Below are 26,629 nucleotides of genomic sequence, written 5' to 3'. Positions count from 1 at the left end.
TTTTACAATTTTATATATAACGGTTGAAATAAAAGTCCGATTATAATCAAATAAATGGGAAACTATAGGCCAGACAAACCTTTCATTTGACAATAAGATTTTTGAAATTAGTCCAGCCATCTTTGAGAAAACGCGTGAATTTGAAAAGTCATCGGAACACGTTTCTTTTCACAACTTTTGAACCACGTGCTCAATCATTACACAATTGATCAGTTAACCTTCAACTAGTCCGTTCATTTGATATCAATATTGTTCAAATTGATTGTGTAGTTTCTGAGATAATGAAGTTTCGTGATTTTCACATTTTCCTGCATTACAGAAAAAGTTACAGTCCGATTACAGTCATATTCAATAAAGTGTTTGTTAAAACTAATTTTCTACCGCAATCCGTACAAGGGAACCAGGGGAAGAACCACAGGATAATCCAGCGAAATTCCAAAACGACCTAGTACTTGAAGAACGCCTAGACTTTGTCACTTTCCAATAATTACTTTCTCTTTTTTTACTTTGCAGGAACGAGACCAATTCGACTGATAGGTGGAATTCGCTCTGACGGAGTTACGGTGCTGCCATTTGTTTAATCTATGAGTGCAGAGGATAGGAATTTCTGCAAGGGTGAATGTGATAGCAACCATTTTGGTAATTCTCCCTAGAATTCAATGTGTGTGAAGGGAATGATTTAATTCCGTTAGGGCGAATAGAACTGACGCTCGATCGCGCAGTTCGTGTTTATTAATTCTTTTCTTTGACAGTGCTGATCGATCACGATCAGGTACTGCCCCATACTGGTCAACCAGCTCTGTTATTGGGTTGTTCGAATTTTTGCTGGTTAGCCCACACTTACTATCAATTTGAGTGCCATTTTGTCCACTGGTTTATTGTGAAAATTTGCCCAAATACTAAATATTGCGAAGCTTTTGAAAGAACTACTAAACTTTGCCAATTAGTAACGTTTGTTGAAATTTAAATTTGGTAAATAAACACTTTGTCTAATGAGTGTAACGCTCTTTTGCGAGATGTTTAAGAATGAACTTTTAACACAAATAAAAAAAAAGTTCGATTCGATTGTTCGGTTATTATAACTTATGAAACTTGATTTAGGTCATCTTAATGGAAAACCCGTTTAGTTTTTCTGCTTTTATTTTCTCATGATTTCTTTTACATATAATTAATAAAAATGAATAGCTCTTTTTCATTATATAATAACCAAAAATACAGTTTCATTTTTTTTTCATAATTTGAAACACTAGTTGTTTAGAGTTTTTTTTTCTTTTCTGCGTCGGTTTGTTAGTAATATTTCATGATTTCTCGCCCTCGGCTTTAATTGATTTTTTTTCCTAACCATTGTTGTTATGTTGCCTTGGTTTGACCTATTTTCGGTGATCATCGTGATTTCCATTTCGATTATATTCTCTCGTCAAATGCAGTTTATCGACATTTTTGAGAGGCAGTTTTCTACGGTAGTTTGTCTTCTCAGCGTTATTCCATCTAAGTCATTTGAGTTCTAAGGGTATAATTTTATTTTTAATGCTACGAGTCTTATCTATAGGTTTTATTTTCTGTATGTACAAACATTCATATATTTGCGAATTGTCATTCTTGTTCTGTATGCTTTTTTTTCTGTTAATAGTTTGTTTATTGTTAATATTATTCAATTACTTCAATACCTATTTACGAATATGTTTGATTTAGCGTTGGTTATTTTTTCTGTTTCCCTTTATTCACTTTGAAGTAGCAAACTTCTTATTTTGGAATTCATTCTTGATCAGACAGGGTGTATTTTTTCATAAATTACGAATCTAAACAGTTGTCCAGTTCTCTAAACATTCATAATTGTTTTTTTTTTTCTTATTTTATGTAGGTTTTCACGCATGAGTAGTTTAGGTGGAACTTATGCAGCATGCTTACTTACCGATATCAGTTTCAACCAGTGAAATATCCATTTGCAACAGAACTTCTAGTTGAAAATAAAAATTTGTATGATCTTTTTTGTCTAGGGTAATAAATAGAGTAGGGAACAGTGTAAATATAGTTTCTGTCTTCTGTACAAATTTTTGGTATGGTCTATTGGGAATAGAGTCAGGACGCTGCTGATGACGAAGTACAACATTTGATATTTCGAATATTCACTTACAATCCGTAGAAAACATTCTAATACATTTCATATTGCACGAAAGATAATCACATTTTTCCTCTCTAATACACACGAGTTTATCATATTATGCATACAAGCGCTCAATTACTGTACGCCCAATTTCGGATTTTTATTTATTGCTTTTGCGCAAAAATTTACTACATCGTAATGCTTCTTCGCTGTATTTTTACAGTGAGATGGGACTTCTGATATTTAAATCATTTTTAGTGGCTGTGAAAAATTCATTCGTGAACAGATTTCGGAGTTTGAGTAAGAGAAATGTATTTATTAACATCATAAAAATTATAAAAAGTGGCCATGATACTTATCACTGCTAAAAATTCTCGAACAATAAAATCAAACTGTTTTTATAAGAAACTGAATATAAGATAATTGAAAAAGTTAAATTTGATTCTAGAATGAATAACGCACCTCTTTGCAAACAAACTTGGGCTGAAGAATTGTATACATCCATGTGAAATTTGCAGACTTGTTCACCTATATAAGTCGGTATTCACTTTGCTTCATATGTACTTGGGATTTATGCTAAATGATTCAATTTGGATACTATTTGGTTGGTAAAATTATTCGTATAGAAAAAAATATCAGACATGAGAGAAACAAGTACGCTTAAATCCAACTAGTTGCGGAATCGTACATCTATTTCTTAAACCCCACTTTAAATCACTTCTTCCAATCTTTGACGTTATCATATTTTGTTTTTTTTCGCCATAGATTAAATGTGGTGATCTTCATTACCCAAGGAATCTGATGATTGAGTTGAATGTGTAGCTACACCATAGAAATAAACTCGACATTAGAAAATTCAGGTTCAAATCAAATATTTGATCGAGATCGAGCGAAAGGCTAATCGAAACATAAGTTATTCATCCTTATTCTTATTTACGGCCGTATCGGAGATTAACATTTTCGTTTTTGTTCCAATCAATTCGAACGCTCAATAGCCCCTCTGTTTAGCTTATTTGAAAGTGGGAATACCATTTCTCGCAATTCGTTCGAATCGGTCTTTTCCTACGAAAGTCGGATACGGCCGAAGCAAGGATAAAGGTGATCGGAACTCGAGAACTTGTATGGGTTGCACTGCTTTCTTTGAAAAATAATTCAAGTTGATTAAAGACATTAAAATCTTTTCTGACCATCAATCGCATCTGACGAGGACCAATATAAGCGCTTTTCAGGAAAGATTTTTTTTAATAACTTAACAAGGAGTCCTTTTGCAGTTCAACGGACCCGCTGAAGAATTTCATCGCTCTGAATGAGGTGGCGCATTTATGGCAAGCTAGCTGAGTGTTACATTCGAGCTGACATATCCTGCTCTAGTGCCTTTAGAGTATAGGTATATAATAAAATGATTCATAACATGTATTTCTACATTTGGTGAAACTAAAGCCTGTAATCGAAATGGACTGTCAAAATAAGCGAACGGAACGTACGGGAAAAACGAAACAAAATAAAACTTGGTTACATTTCTGCTTGCTTTATTTTCTTCTCTATTTGTGCGACTTTGTATCATTTTTCTACGGGTATGACTATTTTCTTTTCTTAATATTGTATCTGTCCATATTTTTTCTCATATATACTCTACACAACTATATAAAAGAGTTATACACAGTTATTTCTACCTTCTTTTCTGTATGCATTCTTTTCCTATTGTTTCTGCATGTGTGTTTGTGTAGATTTTTGTTTGTTTGTTTTTTAACCTTATGCTTACAATCGCTCTCGACTTAAATATTTAAAATAGATAACAATAAAATCTAGTTTTCTCTGGGAGGGGATGGTAGAGAACGTATTATTTTTTTCTTTTTTGATTATGAATTCAACAAGATTTAGCGTTTTGTGAAAACGGATTAAAATAAATAACAGTATAATCTAGACATCTCTCTGTCGTATTTTCACTCTTACCTTCGACACTTTTCAGATTCTTCCGGGTCTACTTGGCTGCATGTTTGTATTCTTTATAGGATATCATTTCTGTGTACGTAATTGTTTTTTAACTGTAGTATGCGTGGGGCTATGGATTGGATGGAAAGATTATTTTTTGAATGCAATAACGAATGATTGATGAAGGTTAAAATTATTTAAAATACAAGCCATAAACGACATATTCAACAAATCTTTCTAATAAAAGGTTTTATAAAAATAGGTATATGACACATTGGTGACACAGGTGACATTCTTTGCTAAAGTATTAGTTGATGACACGGTGTATGTGGCTTGTAATTTTTTTTTTTGGTCCAAGACATAGAAAAATAACATTTTTGTCAGTTTGCCATTTTATGTTTTTTAAATGAAATCTTTTCATGCTACGTTCTTTATAGTTTGTTGCGTAATATTTTCAAATTGGCTTTTTGAAGATTAAAGAACTTGTTATCGCTGACAAATATATCTTTTTGAGACTTGTGTAGGTGTGTGCAGTGAATTAAATCCTGCAGTTGTAGGGCAGTAACATTCATGTTAATCAATTGTAAATCAAACTTGATAATTTCCGTCATCACTCTTTTGTGATAGTATACTGCTTTGACACTCGCCTCCTAAAAAGATAAAACGACAAACTAGGAAATCAAATGCGATATGCGTAATCTGCTGAGGGCATAGAAATTATTTTAGCATTCTGTCACCAGATTTTCGAAACTATCCGGTTCCGAGATTCAGATCCATTTATTCTTCAGTTTTGTTTTTCGGTTTTGCATAAATTTTCAGGGTTGTTTTCTGCCCAAATATTTGCTGTCATTAGTTCGTGCAACATCAGTCCATATGCTGATTGTTTTCAATTGCATTTTCGTTAAGCTGCAAATTTGTAATTTACCCTATCATTATTTGTCTACTATTTTTGTTTGCCTTTTTACCGTTTATTTTTGCTATATATGTCACAGGATAAACATAAAACATCTACATTATAAATTATTAAATACATAAACAAATAATATTTCTCTGATATTTCCTTTTTCGATTGCAACAAGGTAAAATTGTCTAAAATGCGGACTCCGGTTCACACTTTCTGTCTTTCAATGCTTAATTAGTTATATCGTCTCAGATTATGTATGAAGCTTCTGTACGTTCAATTAATTTTTGTTTGATTTATGTCATGTTACCAGTGTTACAATTGCAATGACAAAGTTGTTCGCATTTTGTAAGCAGCATACAATTAGGTGTTTACTAAAAACCAATAACTCAACCATTGTAACTTTAACAAATTCGACATATGACACCGTAATGGTCAAATAATAGGTAAGAGTAAACGGTAAAATTACGCTAATTGCTGAGAGTTCAATAGAGCATTAAAAAAGAGAAAATCGACGCCGGTAGCCTGCTAAAACGATAAAAAAACGCATGAACTTTATGTATGTATAATAATTATGTGTATACATGTTACAATAATTAAAAAATACTGGAAATAGATCTATAACAATAATGCGTAATGATTTTTGGACGAATTTAGAAGCAATTATTCTTCTGAATTTAAAAAAAAACACTGTGCCCTAGAAAATATTAAACCTGTTGGGCTTACCATTTGCTTTCAAAATTTATTTTACAGCTTGAGTGTGGTTTAAATGTGTATACATGTATCTTTGTATGTGGGTGTTCTGCATGCATTTGTGTGTTGATTGTTAAGTTTGTTCTTTTTATGCACTACCGTTCCATCAAAAAATTAAAATTAATCAAAAAAATAAAAACAGTTTACAGACTACTAAGACTTAGTTTTTTTTCGCCACTAGCATGACAACGACATGACTTCCTCTTTCATTAATAACTATTTATGCTTATACAACATACATATGTGTGTTTTCTTTTTGTTATTCACTGAAAAGTCTAAAAGCGATTTGCTAGGTTTTGTTTGCGTGTGTTCCTTTTCTTATTTTTAATTTCTTTATATGGCGGTGAATCTCTGCTATCTCTTTCACACTATTCTTACTTTCAGTATTTAACTACACCCATTTTGTTTTCTCTATCAATCTTTAGTTTGATGCTTGTTATCATATTTGCATGTTTGCAGTTTATAGTAACGACGGTGACTACAGGTTATGTTGTTGTTTTAGTTTTTGCTGCGTTCTTCTTCTCGATCGATTTAAAAATCATCGGTTTGCGAGAAATAATCGCTGTTCTCTCCAATTCAAGATACAATTGTTACTTACGTGTGTGCTTGTTAGTTGTTTTTGGGTTTGACTACAAACTTAGGTTAGCTGACTCTAGTGAAGTTCTCACCATCGGAAGCTTTTCCTTGCCTCACCTCTCCCGTTCCGGTCAGGGTGCGTCTGGATGCGATTACATGAATGTGCTAATTCAAACTCAAATCACTGTTGGTTGATTAGCTTCTTTCGTCTTGCCTTCCGTTTTTTTATTTGTTTGTTTTGTGTTGTTTAGTTTGCATAGGTTCCCTTTTTTTTTTTTTGTTCTGATTAATGGATAATCATTATTTGTTTGCTTTTTATATAAAATTAGTAAAGTTTGGCTAGGTTTGATATTTTTACGATAGACACAACTAAAATGAAACTACCAGGTTGCATCAAAATCGTTAAGTATATCTGAAATTTGTAAAAAGAGTTATAGATGAATTAGTGAATGTTTTAAATAATGAAAACGTAATAAGGCGAATGAGGCCAATGATTCAACAATCTGTAAAGAAGATTTTGAGATGTCTAAGAACTGAATCTAGATGCTATACTGACACCCTGTGGTAAGATGTAGTCCCACGTCAAAGAACTCACCTATAACAGTTCGTACTGTCGCAGATGCATTCTCTGAATGATGTCTCTACAATCGTTGAAAACTCTTTTGATGTTTTCGGTATCTACTGCACAGGTAAAGTGCGGATAGCAATAGTGTTTGCCATCACCACTGGCTGTCGATATACGCTGTAACAATAAAAGATATGTTATTTATATTTCACTAGCTAAACAACAAATGTAATTACCAAAAATTCATCTCTTATAAAATATTTCGCTCTAATCACTTCCGGTTCTTCTCCCATTTCACAGACGGCATCAGCTTTAAATGCAGATACTGGACAACATTAGAATATATTAAGGTATTTTTGCGGACTAAAACTTACCCGGTGTCTGGTATCGATTGAACTCACTAAAATAATCAGAAAGTTTGCTTTTACCAGCCTTAATTTTTTCTGCTAGCAAGTCTTGTTTGTTCAAGAACAATATTACTGATATTGTTCGTAACCACCTGAAAACACATATTTAGTCAGTATAACAGATTATGAACACTACGTAAAGCCTGTTACCTATTATTCCAAATACTTTTGAACAGTTCCAGAGACTCTCTCAGCCGATTTTGTGTAGGATCTTCACGAAGGACCATATTATAACTAGAGCACGCCGTCACGAATATGATTGCAGTGACATCATTAAAACATTGTATCCATTTGCGTCGTTCATCCCGCTGACCTCCAACATCGAACATGCTAAAATAAAATACGTGGAATAGAATCGTAAGGTTCTAATGTTACTATCAACTCATGTGTTACTATCAACTTACTGAAAGTTAACCTTATCAACTTGAAACCTAGTTTCGAATATACCAGACGTCAAAACACGACATCTTAGTATATCCTGCTCGGTTGGAGTATAATTAGGCTGTTTGATTTCACTAACACGATCCAGAAAACTGTGGGATTAAAAAAGAAAGATTATTTGTAATGGACTCACAGTGTTTAGGTTGCCAAAGCATTATAGTGTAAGACACTGGGGTTTTGTATGTATAAAACCTTTAAGTATACTTACTATTTAGCGCAATCGATTAGTTGATATTCATTCGATCGCTCGTAGGTCTGCTGAACGCCGCGATCTTTCCACAATTCTTCGGTATTTTCGTAAAACTCTGGTGGATAGTTGAAGTCGGGACCTAAGTTGAAATTGTTGAAGTTGAAATTAAAATTAGAAGAAGGGGTTGTTGCATATGAACAAAGTAGTTTACCTGATGCATAATCTTGTATGTAGTCTACTCTGGTTTGATTTTCTGGTTTCTCTAATGGAATAGGAGGTGTTAATGTGCTCATTGCACCGGTAATTGTCTGGAAAGGATTAAAATGATTACAAAATTAAGAATTATGGCTTTTTTTAAATAATTTGTAATATGTTGTATTAACATAACTAAATACTCACCAATATGGCATCTCTTATATTCTTTTTGATATCCTCAATTTTCTGTTTTCTCTCTGTGTCAGAAAATCCGTTAACGTGCAATATTCTCATTTGTTTGACGATTGTTGATTTTCCGGATTCACCGGCGCCAAGTAATAGCAGCCTATGAGTGGCTCTGTAAACCTATTTTTTCAGCAATTGTAAACGGATACAGGAGACGACAAAAAGACGGTGAAATGAAAATATGGAAATTAGACATTTGTCGGATCCAATACATACTAGTAGTATGTATGGAATAAACTACTTTCTAATCGATACTTACCTGTTTATCTTTCTGTAGCTGTCTTGTGATGGCATCGCTCCGTCGTTTCTGACTTTTTGTATCCTCAGAACTGTTCGAGTCCGACTGTTTTGATCCTGCCGATCCAAAGCAACCCATCGCTGACCAAGGGGCCCACCAGCAGGTGGCTCCGCCTTCCGGTGATGTATCGGGAGACTCTGCCCCCCGTGCTTCACCGTTCCGAGCCAGTCTAGCTGTGGTGCAATTATTTTACAGAATCCGTCTTTACAAACGTGACTGATGCCGCCACCACCACAACGTTGTTATTATGAAGCGCTCGATTCCAAATAACGGTTCCAATTCCCACAGCACTAGCTAATTATTTTTAGTGTAGTGCCGATTGCGGAATTCAGTACAAAATAGTAGTATGTACTCTTCTACATGTAACCAATTCCCACACACGCGCGTACATAAGGTTTGAACTAAGGGCTAGTTCAATGTACAGTAAAGAGCAAGGCGAGGGTGAGAGTGGCACGTGCTGTGTAGTCCCCGTTGTCCACTACAGATAACTTTTCGAATACACACCAGCGAGCTTGCACACTAAACGCGTTTGGCTCTTGTGTGCAACTGAGTTAACAATGAACGCTTTCGTTTGAACTACCTGCAATTGAAAAAAAAAAAGGAAAATTGTATACTCAATTAAAATCCATTCATTTTTCCCCAAAGAAGTATCCCCGAAAAGACAGACTACTTAATGCTAATGGGTTTAAATTTACATGTGTAAAAAAGTATTCACGCCGTCAGAACAGCATGTTTTGGAGCTATATTTAGAAGCGTCAGTCATGTTACTTGTACTTGTTTTTGTACGTAGCATCTATAAAACATTTTTCTCTCTGTTGTGCTGTGTGAACTCGACCAGATTCAGGTAGCGCTAACAGTAAGTCTAAGTACATATGAAATTCAACCGAACAACCTATTAAATTATGCAATGTGAGAGGCGCACGTTGGCTCCCTTTGAAGGAGTTTTTCATTTTTACTGTTTCTCTCTCATTCTGTCGTTTGCTCAGCCGCTCAATTGAGTTGTAACATCAAACGTAGATATCAATTATCGACGCCAAAGCAACATTTCTGCAGCATCCTATTCGAAAGCAGAATAGGTAACTAATCGAAATGAGGGAGAAGCTTGCGGATTACAGCGAAGAACACTTTTACAACACTATTCAATCTGAGTACAAATACGATTTTTTTCTCTAGCTTCTAGCATACATCGACAAACTAGAATAACAACATTGAAACCATCGAAATAGACGGTGAAATGCAATAATGTGCGCTGGAAAACTTTGATAGGCATGTAATTATCAATTGCGCGTTTCAAATATAGCTAGCGAAAGAATATACTGGTTGAATAATTAAGACTAATTATCAGGAAAAACTCGCCACAATGACGTGCTGAAGAAAACATCGATAATAGGTTTGCTTTAACCACAGTTTACTGCATCCACTTTTATCTCATTTTACATATAAAAGCTGAACCATTGTATGTACATTAAGGCGTGAATGGTTTCTTTATTTTGATAAATTTATTAATGTTTTTTCCAGTATGAAATAGTGGCGCTTGGAGATACAAAAGAACAGACCTTTTACAGAAGAATGCCTACTTGAAAACGCTTCATTGCAAAAGTAGCATTCTCCATAAATTTGATATGAGAATCTACATTAACGTTTGCATTAAAAACTGACAAAAATTGCCGATTTTTCATGGGTTCACCTTCATACGCACTGACAAAACTACCCATGCAGCATCAATCATAGTAACCCATGATTCAGTAGAAAAAAGGACAGCTATATCAGTCGAACTCGCATTAATGCGAAAGCGCATTAATGGGGTCCTAAAACCCAATTAAAAATGAGTTAGATTATTTTAGGATTTTATGAACAAAATGCACGTTACGAATTAGTGAAGCAATTCAACCAACTAGTAGATGAAAAGTACGAAGAATAACATTGCCTCGGCACGACAATTCCTTATTAACAATCTATTCGTAACGAGTCTTTTCTGACAAAAAGTTATGACTTTTTGCAAAGAGCCAATCTTAATAGCTCAATTTACGAATTCATGTTGGTGACTTCGGGGTTACAATAGTCAGCTGGCAGTTCGTGATTTTCCGGGTAAAATTTGGTTTTGGACCATCACTTCTGATGCATTCGAAAAATCATGGTTCATTTCGTAAAATGTAGCACTCAATTGCTTCCTTTGAATCGGTTCATATAAACAGTTCATGAGCCGTTCACTCATCGTTCATCTTATCGATTTGATACTTTCGATGCATCGTTTGAGTGAACATTTGTTAGCAGCAAAACGTTTGCAGGCGATGAATAAATTTAGATTCTTGATTTTTACAAACGTACGAGTTTTGCCATAAGCAAACGGAGAAGTGACGAACCCGGCTTACAATTACTCTGCGGTCTTTTAACACACCTCTGCCTTCACTAGAGACGCCTTAACTCATGTGAATGGTTAAAAATCTATAATCTTTTTAGGGCAACTTTTTTTCGCTTTTGTCGACCAGTGTGAATAAACTAACATGTGACATAAGTCTGAATGACAGCAAATTAAATATTTAGTATTGGTGTGAAATATTCTCCTCCATTTATAAGAGATCATAGATCAACACTTATTTAATCGTTACCACATTTCTATCCTTTCTTCTTCAGTATTATTTCATGTTGTTTTCACCGTACCAGAATTTTTTACCTGTGTTCGTGACGTTAGCCTACATGTCCCCATAAATGTCAATGCTACAGATGGATGATTCCATTGACCAGCTCATGCAATGAATCAAACGGTAGCAGCTTATTCAGAGAGCCAAAAACGTTGGATTATGTGACTGGACTAACTAATTTAATCGTCCTCTAGCGCCGCTCTACTAACCCCCCAGATTCTTTCCACACTGCGTCGTTATATTGACACCGTCGTACATCCGCTGTCGGTGTGCAAAGCAGTAGCAAAACAAATAAAAAAACGAACTAAAATAAAAAAACTGTATTACAAAATTATAAAGTCAATTGTTGATAAAAGAAACTACTTCTAAAAATCGATGTCACGTATCTAAAATACTACTATATAGCCCTGAATAATGAAATTAGAGGATTTTTTAGTTACAAGGTAACAGAGTCAACTTTGACAAGAGCATATTAGTAGGTTCAAAAATCAAAAATTGTTGCAATAATTAAATGAAACAATTACTTTGTAGTCAGAATGACAGTCCTTCAGTTTTTGTATTCTCTTATTTTCAAAAGAACTCTTAGGTTCAATTCATACGACATCTGATCTAAATGCGAGTTATTTTACAACAAACGAAGATCAAATTTAAAACAAATTCAAGGCAAATTTTTGAATCAAGCAAAGATTAAAATTCACTTTTAATTTGGTTTAATATTCGACATGATTGCAACCCACGCTGCCAATAATTTGAGTGTCCCTCGATCATTAAGTTTTTTGTGCATTAATAGTTGAGTATTACTTTGCTTACGTTGCTCGGGAAAAAGCGTTAAGAACCTTCCCGTAGTTATATGTCAAAAATAAAATCACGCGAATTCCGAAAACCGAGTAATTTCCGAAATCCGTGTAAAAACGCGTAAAAACTCAAAGATCCGCATAAATTCCGAGATTCGCATAGAAAAGGTCGCTTAAAAAAACCATAGTGCACATAGAAAATTAACACAAATATGTATTTCCGTGATGCTTGTGGAGTGTGCAGGGTATATCCGGCCTCTTGTAGCAACAAGTATCGAACTAACATCCTTTCATTGATCATTGTTTTGAGCTGGCAGACATCGGTACTGATCAACATGCATCTTTGGAGATGTAGGTACAATAGTCTTTTTAACGCGTCTTTTTTAACGCAGATTTCCCAGAAAAGTCGTTTTTACGCGGCATGTTTTCAGTGGTTTTTCATTTTCAAATCGTGTACTAAGAGTGTCCGATGAGTTCACTAAAGCCTATTACTGAGTATTCGCTATATTTGACCTAATCTTTTTATGTTTTTTTTTTTTTTTTTTTTTGATGCAGAACTGTCTCTCACGAAGTTTGGCTACATGGGGATGTAAAATGAAAATCCTTAAACAAAAAAGTGAAAAATCTGTCCAATTTCAAATGCTAATAAATCGGTTAGTTTTCGATAGATTTCCTTCGTTTTTGCAGCAAACGATTGGAAAATCTTTTATACATACAGGTCGGACTCGATTATCCGAAGTCTCGATTATCCGGAAACTCGATTATCCGGAATTCGATTGTCCGGAATTTTAAACTCGATTATCCGGAATCTTATTTTTTGGTGCTCGTTTTAAATTTTAATTCCGAAATTTTACCTTTACCATCCCTCCTGGCATAAAACAATATCGCACGCTTAGTCTTGGGGCTAATAGCGGCCTCGATCAACTAGATCAGTTGAGAGAATTCGTTATCGATATTGTTTTTAGCACATTTTGCATGTGTAGGATAAGTACAACGATGCACCGTGTCCCAGTGCTAAGTCGAGAAAATTTCCAGCTCGAAAAGTTTCTGGACTCGATCGGGAATCGAACCCCATATCACAACCGTGTGGGAGAGCTAGCCGACTGACATCGCTAACCACAGAGCCACGGGGACCACATCCCTCCTGGCATATTTGCACCTGCCTGACACCGTGATCTCATTACCTATAGTTTAACAGTACCCCCATTATGACGAACCCCTCGATGCCGAGCCACAAAAAACAATGGCCGCAAAGGGAAGACATCTGACGTGCTCTAAGTGTTGAAATACGTATATGCAAGTGATAAGTGGAAAGCGATAGAATTAAATAGTGAAAGTGGATAAAAAGTGTAATGTGTAGTAATTCTTTTAAGCATTTTTCGGATGCTCTGGGTGAGTCTCCTGCCATACACGGCCTATTCGAGAATGCCTATTAATTACGTAACGCAAATGATTACCTTCTTCGACCCCGCTCTAATGTCACTCTCTCTTTTGGACATTAAAAGTTTGTTGTGTGTGTGTTGTCAAACTTTTCAATCTCCCTCACGAGCATTACGTAATGTCTTTTGCAAAGTTCCGATCACGGAAGTTAATTTTGGATTATAAAAAAATTTAGAAATCTTGATTCGATTTTACGCATATTTCAAAAACGAGTTGTCAAACGATCTCTGATTGGTCGCTTAATGCTTACTTCCCCAAGCACTGTCGACTGTCCTGTAACACAAAGGTGCAATCAGCATCATATCCGATTTTAAATTAAATAACAAACTGTCCTTGTTTGCGCTGCACAGTGTTTGTTCCATTTCTGTTCAGTGATGTCGTATTTATAAGTGCAAGTTGAAACTTGGTAGCACTTCAACTCCTTCTTTGCACAAAAATTGAAACATTTTTAATATAGGTAATGTAACAAACATCCTTATGTAGTTCTACGTCAACGTTACGGTGGTTTTGCCTACAACCTTGTAATTCCTTAATTTTCAGCTCGATTCGCAGGTAGGAATAACACTGCTATTGAAAGTGTTTCACAGGAACAATTAAAAACTTTTAGCAAATGAAATTTTTCTCACGTGGATTTTGGAATTTATGCGTATTTTCACACGGATTTCGGAGTTTGAACTTTTTTTACGCGCTACGATCTTTTGCTTATAAAAAAATATAATTAAATTCAATGTACAAATCTGATCGACTCTAACCAGTAACTAAGTTGCAACCGGTGGTGATCAATCAAGCTCAAGTTCAAGTACGACAGTCTTTAAGTTTGAAGTAATCACTTGCAAAACCGAAAGTATAAAAGTGCTCCAAAGTGCCGAATGACATATATCACTCGACTCAGCTCGACGAGCTGAGCATTTTCTGTATGTGTGTGTATGTGTGTGTGTATGTGTGTGTGTGTGTGTGTGTGTGTGTGTGTGTGTGTGTGCATATTTTTATTCTCACTCACTTTTCTCAGAGATGGCTGGACCGATTTTCATGAAATTAATTGCAAATGAAAGGTCTTGTTGTCCCATAAGACCCTATTCAATTTCATTGTAATCGGATTTTTAGTTTCGAGGTTATGTATCAAATAGTAAAAATCATAAAACATCATTATCTCGAAAACTACACAACCGATTTGAACAAATTGGTCTCAAAAGAACGGGCTACCTGGAAAACCCTTAAGTTTTGAATTTTATAAAGATTGAACATGTTGTTTAAAAGTTATGAAAAGAAGTGTTCTTAAGACTGTTTAATCTCACTCATGTTTCTCAGAGATGGCTGAACCGATTTTCATAAAATCATTGTCAAATGGAAGGTCTAGTTGCCCCATAAGACCCTATTGATTTGTTTTGCATTCGGGCTATTAGTTTGCCTGTTATGTTTAAAAATGTGAAATCCAGCTATGCAAAGGAACATATTCCGATGACTACTTGGACTCACTCACTTTTCTCAGAGATGGCTAACCCGTTTTCCACAAAATTAGTGTCGTATGAATGGTCTAGCTGCCTCAGAAGACCCTATTGAATTTTACTGTAATCGAACTGTAACTTCATCTGTAATGTACTGACTTGTGAAAATCACGAAACTTCATTATCTCAGAAACTACACAACCGATTTGATCAATATTGATATCAGATGAGCGGGCTAGTTAAGGGTTAACTGATGAATTATGATTGAACACGTGGTTTCAAAGTTTGGCTGCCCTATACGTTCCCATTTCATTTGATTATAATCGAACTTAAGTAACTGTTATGTATTAAATTGTTAACAATACAACGAAAGTCTATTATCTCAAAGAGTACATGACTTATTTGAACATTACTAGTGTCATACGAACGAGTCATCTCTCAAACTCACAAATAACAAACTTCATAACAATTTGATATGTGGCTCAAAAGTTATGGAAAGAAAAGAAATTCAAAGACTTTTTAAAACTATACCTGCTTTGATCGATATATGTGGCCTTAACATAATTTAAGTGTGGTATCGTACTATTTGAACGTTTCAAATTCATTGATTCCTTGCGATGTGTTTAAAGTCTGCAAATGCTTAACCAATCGGCCATAGGATATGATCAAAGTCAAATAACAACTCCTTTGAAATGATTGGTTTTAATCGAAATGACAACATCCTCGACTGTTGGCTTGTGTACATCGCTTCAACTCTAAATATATTTATATTGAGTGGTATTCGGTCATTTTCAGAAGATTTTCTGGCATCAATCTGACACCGGAAATACCCATATTGGGAGGTATTTAGTTATTTAGGTTTTTTTCCAAAAATTAAAGTGGTCGTCTTTAAATTCAAAATGGTGTCCAGGGTCAATGTTTGGTTTCTATGCATCATCACGTTTACGGGAATATCCATATTGAGTATTATTCGGTCATTTCCCACTGTTGCCTAGAAGTTGCCATTTAGCAATTCAAAATGGTACCTGAGGACAATTGTTAGCTCCTTGCATCATTCTGGTTCCAGAGATACTCATATTGGATAGTATTTTAGGCTGTTTTTCACAAACCGGTAGTCGCCATCTTGTATTTTAAAATGGTATTTAGGATACTGGTTAAAGAAAAACTCATATTGGGTGATATTTGGTCACTTTGGACCGTTTTTCAGAAGCCGAGAGTCGTCATTTTGGACTTTGAAATTGCCTGTGAAATCAATTTCTGTCATCTGGCCGTAATTCTGGTTCCGAAAACATTCATATTGAATGGTATTCGGTCATTTCCGGCTGTTTGCCAGACACCGGAAGTCACCATCTTGAAATTCAAGACTGTGTCTGTGATCAATTTTTAGCTTCTGTGCATCTTTCTGGTTCCAGAAATACTCATATTTAATGGGAATCGTCCATTTCAGGCTGTTTTCCAGAAACCGGAAGTTGCCATCTTACAATTCAAAATGTTGTCTAAAGTCGATTTGTGGCTCCAGTGCATCATTACGGTTCCGGAAATACCCATATTGGGTGGTATTTGGTCGTTTGCGCTGTTTTTCCGACACCGGAAGTCGCCATTTTGGATTTCATAATGGCATTTGGAGACAATTTCTGGATTTTGAACGGCATACTGGTTAAAGAAAAACTCATATTGGGTGGTATTTGGTCATTTTCAGCTGTTTTCAGAAACCGGAAGTCGCCATCTTAGAATTTAAAATGCTATCTGTGGTCGATTTTAGCTCCTGTGTATTATTCTAGATCCGGATATTATTATATTGGGTGGAAATCGGCCATTTTTGGCTGTTTTCCAGAAACCGGAAGTTGCCATCTTACAATAAAAAATGTTGTCTGAGGTCGATTATAGAACATAATTGTTACCACTAAAAACATTCACCTGCCAATATGGTTCCATTTAGTTGATTAGTTCGCAAGATGTGCAGAAATTTGTGAAGAAACATGTACTTCAAGAAGAGGGAGGGGCGTCGAACCATTATGGACAATATTGTTACCTCTAAAAACATTCACATACCAAATTTGGTTGTATTTTCTTGATTGGTTCTTGAACTGTGCGAAATTTGTGTTTCATTTTTATGGGACCCCTCCCTTATAGAAGAGGGATTCGGGTGTCAAACCATTATGTACATATTTGTTACCACTAAAAACATTTACCTGCCAAATTTTGTTCCATTTGGTTGCTTAGTTCTCGAGATGTGCACAAATTTGTGTTTCATCTAACTTAAAACATCCACATGCCAAATTCGGTTTCATTTGCTTGGTTTGTTCTTGAGTTGTGCAGAAATTTATGTTTCATTTGTATGGGACTCCTCCCTTCCAGAATAGGGAGGGGTCTCAAATTATCATAGGAACCTTTATCGGCACCAAAAACCCCTACCTACAAATTTTCACGTCGATCGGTTCGGTAGTTTACGAGCCTATATGGATCAGACAGACAGACAGACCGGACTGCATTTTTATATGTATAGATTACAACATCAATATTTTAGAACTTAAAGAGTGAATATACATTTATTGGATTGAAGCGTTCATGTAAATCTGTTTTTACAAATAAAAAATTGAATGAGAAAGGCTGGGTCTGACCGCTAGGTGGATTAATTTAGGTTTTTAATTACGGAAGCAACTTATAATGTATTATCAAGCTAAAAACAGAGAAAATGTGTTGAAATGTAACCATTTGAGGCAGAACAGACAGTAAAAGCTAGATTATTTGAAATATTTCTTAGAAAATTAACAAATTATTACTCTACCATTAATTTGCCATTTTGGAAAAAAATTGCACTGCCGTCACAATTGTATTATGAGTACAAGAAAAAAAATACATAGAATAAAAATTTAACTTATCACCGACGCGAAAATTTTATTTCTTGAATTAAATAATTCATGGTTCTTAGAACCTATTTTCGATAATTTTAATAAACTCGAACTGGCTCTAGGCCTTGATGTATGTTTTTGAGTTTAATGATTTCGAATGCAACTGGGGAAAGGTATTTTTTGAAGAATAAAGCTGATTGAACGTCGGTTAGGTGCGACGAAGAACAAAAGGCTATCAAGTTTGGCGCTGGTAATTTACAAGTACGCATGACTGAAGAAATTGAGTATTACCTACATAATTGATAAGTTTTCGGCGAGAAAGCTTTGAAAAAGGATATTCTCAAAATTTCTGACGAATTTCTGTTCAGTTTTTAAAGAAATAAAGATTTTAAATACTTGCAATCAAGAATCGGCTTTGCTCCAATTTGGGATCCCCATACAAGACCGGATCCGGGCCCGATTCCGGACAGAGAAATTTTTTTTTTCATTGATACTGATTTGGAGAATACCAAAGTATGACGCCTCTGCAAGGTGTGCCCGCGCAAGATTAGCTTTCTTTTCGCGGGAATTCAACCTTTTAACTTTTTATTAATTTTCACCGCTGAGCAAAGAAGCAATAACGATAACAAAATATTGCAATTCATTATGTGTTATACAATTATTATCGATTTATTTTTTAATCAATAATAGCATATTTGACACGGCACGAGTCTTATTATTATCGATTGAATCCGAACCTAACATTTGACCGGTTATTTTTTTAATTAGAGGAGTCTGTTAGTAACTAGAGTATTTATAATAATTATTAGTAAATAATAAGTTTGTGTGGCTAATCACAAATAGTGACTTCGATTTTTGTCTAAAATTGTTAATAATTTTATTCGACATAGCTTCTAATGTTCCAAAACCAGTAAGTCTATGTAATTCGAGTGTACCAAACACTCAAAATCTTTTTCAGAATTTTATTCTGAATCCTTCGAAGCATTTTCTTCTTTGTTAAACAACAACTTGACCAAATCGGAACAACGTAACAACAATATAGCACGCTAGCCTGGGGGCTAATAGCGGTCTCGATCAGCTAGATTAGCTGATCGAGACCGCTATGAAGTTGTAGGATAAAAGTAAAACGATACACCGTGCACTAGTGCTGAGTCGAGAAAATTTCCAGTTAGAAAAGATTCTCGACCTGATCGGAAATCGAACCCGATATCACAACCGTGTGGGAGAGCTAGCCGATCGACATCACTAACTACAGAGCCACGGGGAGAATGTAAACATCTCGTATCTTTAATGCACTTGGTTTGTTATATGTCTTCCGGATTTCCAAGATATGTTTTTATTCTACTCACACAACAGGTGAGCCTCCGGAAAAAAATATAACCGATAAAATAAGATCGATTTCACTTTATTTATAATAATAGATTTACTTGTATTGTACTAATTATTTTTTTGGCTGCTCGTACAAACGTTTTGACAAGCAAATGTGTCGAATAATTGTCAAAAATAAACTGTTATAAAAAATATATCAGAACATTGAAAATGATACCGTTCAAAACCTGTCTCCACAATTTTTAAAGCCCCTTAGTTTGTAGAGGCCGGGGCTCGACCGTACGACGACTGGTTTTTCAAATCAGCCTCGCACTAAGAGATCAGCCTGAAGGTCATACCACTAATGGAATATATTTTCCATAAAGTGATTAATAGTTTTACAGTTTTGTCTGACGTAACCCATCAATGTACAAGTACGACTAATGCGATTGCAGTGTTATTACTAGTTTGATCGGTTTGTAGTATCGATAGTTTAATTACTGTTATGTATGTTAAATATCTAAAGCATATCGCACATAAGGTCAATTGATTCTACACACTTTAGAGATCTTCATTGATCTGTTGCAGGCGAGCGCTCGAGACCAGTTTATTGATCACAGTACCTATGTGCGACGGAGAATGGCACGATACTTCTTTACAATATTTCCAATTAGAAAGCACGCGATTGAAATTGCAGCCTGTGGCTGTTTGTCTACTGCTTCGATCTGAGTACTAAAAACCTACATCGCTTTCGTTTACGTAAATAGCATCATCAGCTCCATGTGCATTACAAATGAATTGAAATCAATGAAGAAACGAATATATGCTGCCCGAATGTAAATTGTGATTCGACATTGCACGTCCGTGAGGTGAAGGTGGACTTCGGTCGTCATGAAGTGGCAATCAATCATGACGAATTTCGTTTCACATGCATGTTCGTAACTGTACCAAGATAAGTCTCCGGGATATTAATATGTTTCTACTTAAACAACTTACGAATAATGTTGATTTCTATCAAGTACTTAGACGATAGTGACATATGGCTCAGTCTAAAACTATCACAGCTATTGATACTCGTTCGTTCTTTTGACGTAGGACTGCGTCTTTGTTGTCTACACTATAGTACATTCTGTAAAAGTGAAAATGAAACTGACCAAATATTATATTAGATTTCGGACGGTGTTGACTGCATAGCCACACAATGGATTTTATCAATCAATATGTTGTTGGATAGATAAAATCGACCGTCAAATCAGAGTCAATCGGAGTCAAATTTCCGCGAACAAAGAATTAATCACGTGCAAGCGCACCTACCATGCACGTTACGAGTAGACACTATCCGTCTGCTGTGATATCCTTTAATTATCTAAAGCTTATCTGAAAAATTTGTAATAACCCCCTTCAAACCCACAATTATTGATCTGCTTTGAGAATGCAATTGAAACTGATGTCTTGAAGGAAAACATGCTGATGCAGGCTAATGCGAAATTGGTAAACACACAGAGCAGATGTTACAAAAAACCTCTGATGACGCGACGTTGTTGCAACAAAGTGGCAGAAAGACTTCAAACTTTCAATCAGGGAACGCGTTTAAGACATGGAACGACCTGGGTGATCAGCTAATGATGAGCAACATGCCGAAGAAATAAGAAATTTGATACTCGAAAATCGTCAGATAACAATTATAGACCTTGTTGAAATCCAATCAATTTTGAAAGGACACTTGAATCTCAAAATGTTATGTCTCATTTGGTGCGAAAACAAAAAAGACCGTCGCGTTTAAGTCTGTCTGTTAATATTTTACTGTTAGTAACTTCTGGTTATTACCCAACTCGAAAGACCCCTCCGTAGACACGATTTTGAGTAGATTCAAACTGAATCGAAAAAGGCTATTTCGGGAAAGGACGGAAAAGACAAGCTTCGAAGGCTGAAAAAACGTCGGCATATGTGCACATCGAAGATATGTTCCATTTCCGCGTCTCCAAACAATATTTCACTTAATTATTAATAAAAAGATAACCCCTTTCTCTGCTTCAGATATGTGTGGCGAATGCAGTGTTAGTGTAATGTAATCCCAAAACGTTTTTCTAGCTTTATGAATGGAATGAAATTTCTCTTGGTACCTACTGAACGAAAATCTGATTGTAAATGTTCAGGGTGGTGAGTTCAAAGCGTATATCTCAGTATGTTGACATGGCTTTTATTCGAGCGATCCACGACAAAAAATTACTACAATAACAAAATCGTTCTAACTATAGCAAACATAAAAGCTTCCAAATATGATGCATATATTGAAATTTGTGTTATAGAATCAACAGTTATTACAGTAGAAGATGGTCTTTGAGAGTCTAAGAAAATGTCTGAAGGACAGTAGTAACCTATATATTCAATTGAATTAAATATGCTCATCGTTCATTAACCCTGAAAAGACGATCTTATTTTGGCGATAAATTGATGCGTGAATTTTAAATCATTTAAGATGCAAGTTTTTGTTTAAAATTTAGTAATGAGTAAAGATTCAAGCGACACTGTAAATTACAAAGAATTGGAAAAAGTCAATTCAAGTGCCCTTGACCAATTTCCAAGCACCATATGCCAAATTTTTCACTCGAATCAAAACCCGTCATGCGACTTTTCAAATAACTCAGAATTTCAAAAGCTGGTTAGCTAATGAAGAGGCAAATCAAGTGCCAAGGACCACATTGGTTGCTCCTAGACATGTTCCAGATAACCTTAATGAAATGACCAGTTTTGGGTTTTAATCTCTTCATGCGCATCTTTTCAAAATGCTATGAACTAAAAATTAGATCAACGAAAGTCGATCAAGTGCTCGATGCCACAATCAGCCAAATGCAATATAATTCATTAAAAAAGAATCTGATTTCACCGCAAGTAGGTTAGGTCAAGTTTTTATATATTCAAATAGGTAACATGATAATTAATCGATTATTAAAAAAATCGTTAATTTTTAGAAATATCACCCCGAAATTTTAGATTTAAAAGAGAAAAAGTAGCGGTTCACTAACGAATTTCGATTATATTCCTTTTTCTTTGAAGTAATAGTTTTTTTTATCTCAACCGGAATTTACAATGCAGCATTTAATTCAATTGGACGAAGTTTGCCGGGTCAACTAGTTTTCAATATTGTGGGGCAAAATGACTATTTTTTCTGAATAGTCGGTTAGTATCGAAATGAAACCATTTGCATTTCTTAATCAACTGCTAACATTTACCTCTAAGCCGGTTTATCGTTTATTTGTCATATGGGACTTATTATTTTTTTATCATTCCAGGAAGTCAAACAAAGTTTTTTCTTGTACTTTATTGCAAGTGCACGTGATATGAAAAAGATCAGTTGAAATAACGATCAGGCGCCATACACGCGCCTTTACTTTCGCATGCGATGGAAAACGCGGTTCCAGAGATTCCTCAACCCAGAAAATCTCCTGGTATCGACCAGGATTAGGAACCAAGGATCACCGACACCCGTAACGATAACGAATGACTTTTTCAATATGTATTCACCAGTAAAAGGAGTAAGACGTAATGTCCCCAATCATTAACCCTGGAAAGATAGTCTTATTCTGGCGTTATATTGACGCATGAATTTTAAATTATTTCAAATGCAAATTTTTGTTCAAAATTTAATAATTAGTGATCATTACAGAGTTAACCAGAATTCAGTTTTTTTTTTAAAAACGAGAACGGATTCGCACCATTTGAAAAAGGAGAGGGCAATGTCACTAAAAGCGAGGAGTCAAATTAACGCAGACTATCTTTAGGGGGTCCACCAAAAACTGTGTCATTTATTATTTAGGCATAAACATAAGTGTCGCATGTGTTATGGGCCTCCAAAGGTGTCATATGTGTTATAAGACTCTATGTGTGCATAAATTATGGGACTGTCATGCTTCTAGCGGCAATATATGTGAAGTATTTAAAGCATTCCAATATTTTTAAAGTTTCATGTCTGATATTTCTGAGAGAAATAAAGGATGCTCTTTTGCATTACCGGAGAGAGATAGAATTGAAGATGTGTGTGCAATAAGGTGCTTTAAGGGCACATCAATACATTTGCAATAAAACAGAAAGATCAGTTAGGGGTGTAACAATTGTTGAATAGTGATTAGGATCTGCAGGCTGGGATAAAATCTCTGCCACTGCTCTGTAATCTAGTGAGAGCACGGTAACAATGCTGCATCATATACTATCTCTGATTCCAAGACAACGGATAAAGCTGGTCTACACATACTGCAACCACCTAAGGAACAAAAACATTGGTACCTCAATTTATGCTGTGTGCTCTACAACACCTCACAGAAAAGCTAATGAAAAACTTAAAGCCCTTGGTTCGACCGTTCCAAGAAAATGCGTTTGTTTTGATGCCATGATAACATTCTTAAAATCGATGGGCGGCAACGTTTAGTGTTCACTCACTCTCAAATGCTGGCACGAACGTCTGCTATCAATTTAGTTTTCTTCCTGTTATTAATGACTTCCCATTATTTTCGTCATTACACAAGCCTTCACTATCGACCAACAAGTTGTCTAGTATCCATTGCGATCCAGTCCGACTGATTATGTACCATCTTAACTTCATATTTGTGCCATACAATACTTCTCCTTGCATTTTCAGTCACTATTTTCCAGACAAAAAATTACCCCTTCTCATCATCTCGTTCTTGCTATAACTTTTTCGTATCTATTAGCCATTATTTTTTTTAATGACACTACTCAATCTGAACATTTTTCAGTTGATTGATTACAATTTCACCAACATGCATTTTCTTCCTTTCCAAATTACACAGATTTTCGTTCACTTATGTTGTATATTCACTACTATCAACCTCTCATTCTACTATTAACTCTTCTTGTAATTCCTTGTAACCTTATAATATAGGTTTTTATTGCCGTTCATCGTAACACTGATAGAACTCTACAACAATAAGCAAATTTTGGAATAAAAAGTTTGTAGGGTACTAGATAACAGTCTGTAGGTATAATATATCTTCAGCAAAAGCCCTCAAAAGTAAAACCAAAGAGGGTTTGGTTCCAGCTGTCTTGAACAGTCCTCTTCGCCGCTCTTTCTCTACGTTTTTGCTCACCGCATATGCTTCCAACAGCAATCATATTCTCACTCTCCGATTTTCTATTGTGCGGCCAACTAGCAAGTGTCACTTTCTTCCTAAACTCACTGATAGTCATATGGCCTTGCTGCATGAATAGTTAAAAAAAGAGTATCGTTACCTGTTTGAACTGCTATCTAGATTAGTTACAGGATCTCAGAAATATGTCTTGCATTGGTCAAATCGAGTTTTGGCTGCTCTGCAGATAATATCAGCACTACTAAACTTGTTCGCCTAATTTGAAATTCTGCGGATTAAACTTCCAAACAAAATTTTTCATACTGTGGTACAGTGTTTCTTTTACACTGATTTCCTCATACCTTATGCCAAGTAATTATTCAGATTATACAAACGTATTTAAATTTTGAAGCTTTCAGCCAACCTGAAGTACAACAAAACCGTCAAATGTTGGAAAAGCTAACATGATCATATTTGCTTAACTGGATTAGGAAATATTACAAATTTCTTACTTCTTGTTTCAACAACCCATTAGAATAGCTTTCACCCATTAGAATAGCTTTTGACCTACCAAGTGAACCATGCGAAAACCATCACTAACACCTTGCGCAGGGTATAGATAAAACAAGCGATCTTAATCACTGCTGAGACTGCTGCTTGTTTGTTGGTGGGAATTTTTGTATTAAGTTGATGAACAATTGAATGTACAAGTTACTCATCAACGAGATTGTGGGACTCAAATTTGTGGATGTAAATACGTGCATAGACGCTAGTGTAGTAGCAGCTCACAACGCTTTTTCAGTGTGTGTCAGATGATGCCTAAGAGCTGATCCTGGGTTTGAACATAAGAAAAACCAATGAATTAAAAGAATGGACGGAGGAGTTAGCAAACATAGCTAAACAAAAAGTAGATCAAACTTAGTCCCGAGCACTACAGGTATGTGCACTTGATTACGATGACCTTTCTCCCGAGCGGTACAGACTGTTCTCCGCGCAAGATCCATTTGTATAGAGGTGGACAGTCCATGAACGACGCAATGGTCTATATTATCGATGTTTTCATATTTCGTGCCGACTCGGTTTACGCATTCAGGTTGCTACGGAGACCTTGGATATGTCAGTCAGCTGCACTGCTCATACATTTGAGTTGTTGCTACTATGGAGCTAGTCATAAGTAAACGCGACTAGACAAACGTTTTTAAAACTCCAGGGGTCTTCACATCGAGCTCGTATACGGATACCCAGCCGTAAACTGTGTATCTTCCATTACTCGTCAATGGAGGTGAGTATTTTTACGGCTGGGTATTTGTTTACGAGCTCGACATTAATACCCATTCTATTTTTAAGATTTCCATACAAAATGAATGACTATTGTGAGTTGTAACAAATCAGTTCGGCAAAAATAAAGGGAATAAAGAAAAAATATACTGCAACTTGTGGTATAGGTTGTTTTTGGCACGGGTACTATAGGCACCACACATATCACTTTTCTCATCGCACACAGGATTTTTGTTTTTCATTTGCCTAGGCTAGTGGGTGCCAAAGAGCTTTCAGCGTTCTCTCTTGTTTCCATGCTTTTGATCTTGGATGGAGAGCTCAAAGTATGTTCGTATGCGTACCACAGGCCACAGTCCAGTTGACACACGAAAATATACGGTAATGTGTTGGTGAGATCCTTCATCCATGAACGTTTGTGTTAATATTTCAATATCTATATATTATGAATTTTCCATTTTCTTGCTCATTTTCGGTCTTTTCTAGACATACTTTTAACGCATTCACGAATTTAGTATTCTAAATGGTTTCAATGCAAATTCTTTTTGCAGCTCGTCGAGTTCTGGAGGTCACAATGCGTGTAAAAGCAATTGCAAATAGCTTCACTTTTTCATCTTCAGACAGCGAAAAAACTATCCAATATTGACAGGAGTATTACCACAGAGAACAAGCACTGAATAAGAAAAAAAATTACACACCCTTTCGGTTTCTTTTCCACCTATACTGCTCACATAAGGTAGCACAAGCTTAGATTTTCTTGCAATCAGCACTAAAACAATTGTTTAAGGCAATGAGTTGAATTACTATCAGCTAGAACCGACATTGGAATAACTTTTCATTGCACACCCGCACATAGAAGGCGATCCGAATATTCGAGTAGAGCTACTATCAGATCGTATATTTTCATCAGAAAATGTTTTTTTCAAAGGCGAAAACTACTGTTAATTGTTTTCATGTACCTTTTAGCGTCGGTCGCGGATATCGCTTATTAAATTGAACGATATGAACTAGCAAAAATTTTAACTTATCCTTCAACCAACTTCACAACTTGCTTCACGAGACTTAGAGCACAGAGACAGCAGAAATTTTTGCAATCAAATGAATATGAATGGTGTTATTTTCTCCCGTGAATATTCCCGTCAGTCCAGTGCATTCTCAAATTTCATCTCACTCATACGTAC

At 35.5% G+C, this 26,629-nt stretch overlaps 1 protein-coding gene across 5 annotated transcripts; it reads right to left on the bottom strand.

Moving 5' to 3' along the window:
• Positions 1 to 1,122: 1,122 nt before the first annotated feature.
• On the bottom strand, positions 1,123 to 26,629 carry LOC129721305 (guanine nucleotide-binding protein G(s) subunit alpha). Of its 5 annotated transcripts, none has more exons than XM_055673735.1 (11): positions 26,147 to 26,629; positions 8,570 to 9,188; positions 8,269 to 8,430; positions 8,081 to 8,177; positions 7,888 to 8,008; positions 7,643 to 7,771; positions 7,389 to 7,568; positions 7,206 to 7,330; positions 7,068 to 7,156; positions 6,862 to 7,008; positions 1,123 to 6,678 (listed from the first exon to the last, which is right to left on the bottom strand). In XM_055673735.1, exons 2-10 carry the CDS (start codon positions 8,684 to 8,686, stop codon positions 6,862 to 6,864), a joined length of 1,167 nt encoding a protein of 388 aa, XP_055529710.1. In that variant the 5' UTR covers positions 8,687 to 9,188; positions 26,147 to 26,629; the 3' UTR covers positions 1,123 to 6,678. The 5 variants fall into 5 exon arrangements, with proteins under 5 accessions (XP_055529710.1, XP_055529711.1, XP_055529714.1 ...); XM_055673736.1 differs by having other exon boundaries at positions 26,408 to 26,629; XM_055673739.1 differs by having other exon boundaries at positions 7,068 to 7,141; positions 26,147 to 26,626.

The sequence above is a fragment of the Wyeomyia smithii genome, chromosome 2 (genome assembly GCF_029784165.1).
Source record: "Wyeomyia smithii strain HCP4-BCI-WySm-NY-G18 chromosome 2, ASM2978416v1, whole genome shotgun sequence".
Lineage (NCBI taxonomy): Eukaryota > Metazoa > Arthropoda > Insecta > Diptera > Culicidae > Wyeomyia > Wyeomyia smithii.
The sequence above is the reverse complement of the archived record's forward strand: the minus strand, read 5'-3'. Positions and strand labels throughout refer to the sequence as shown.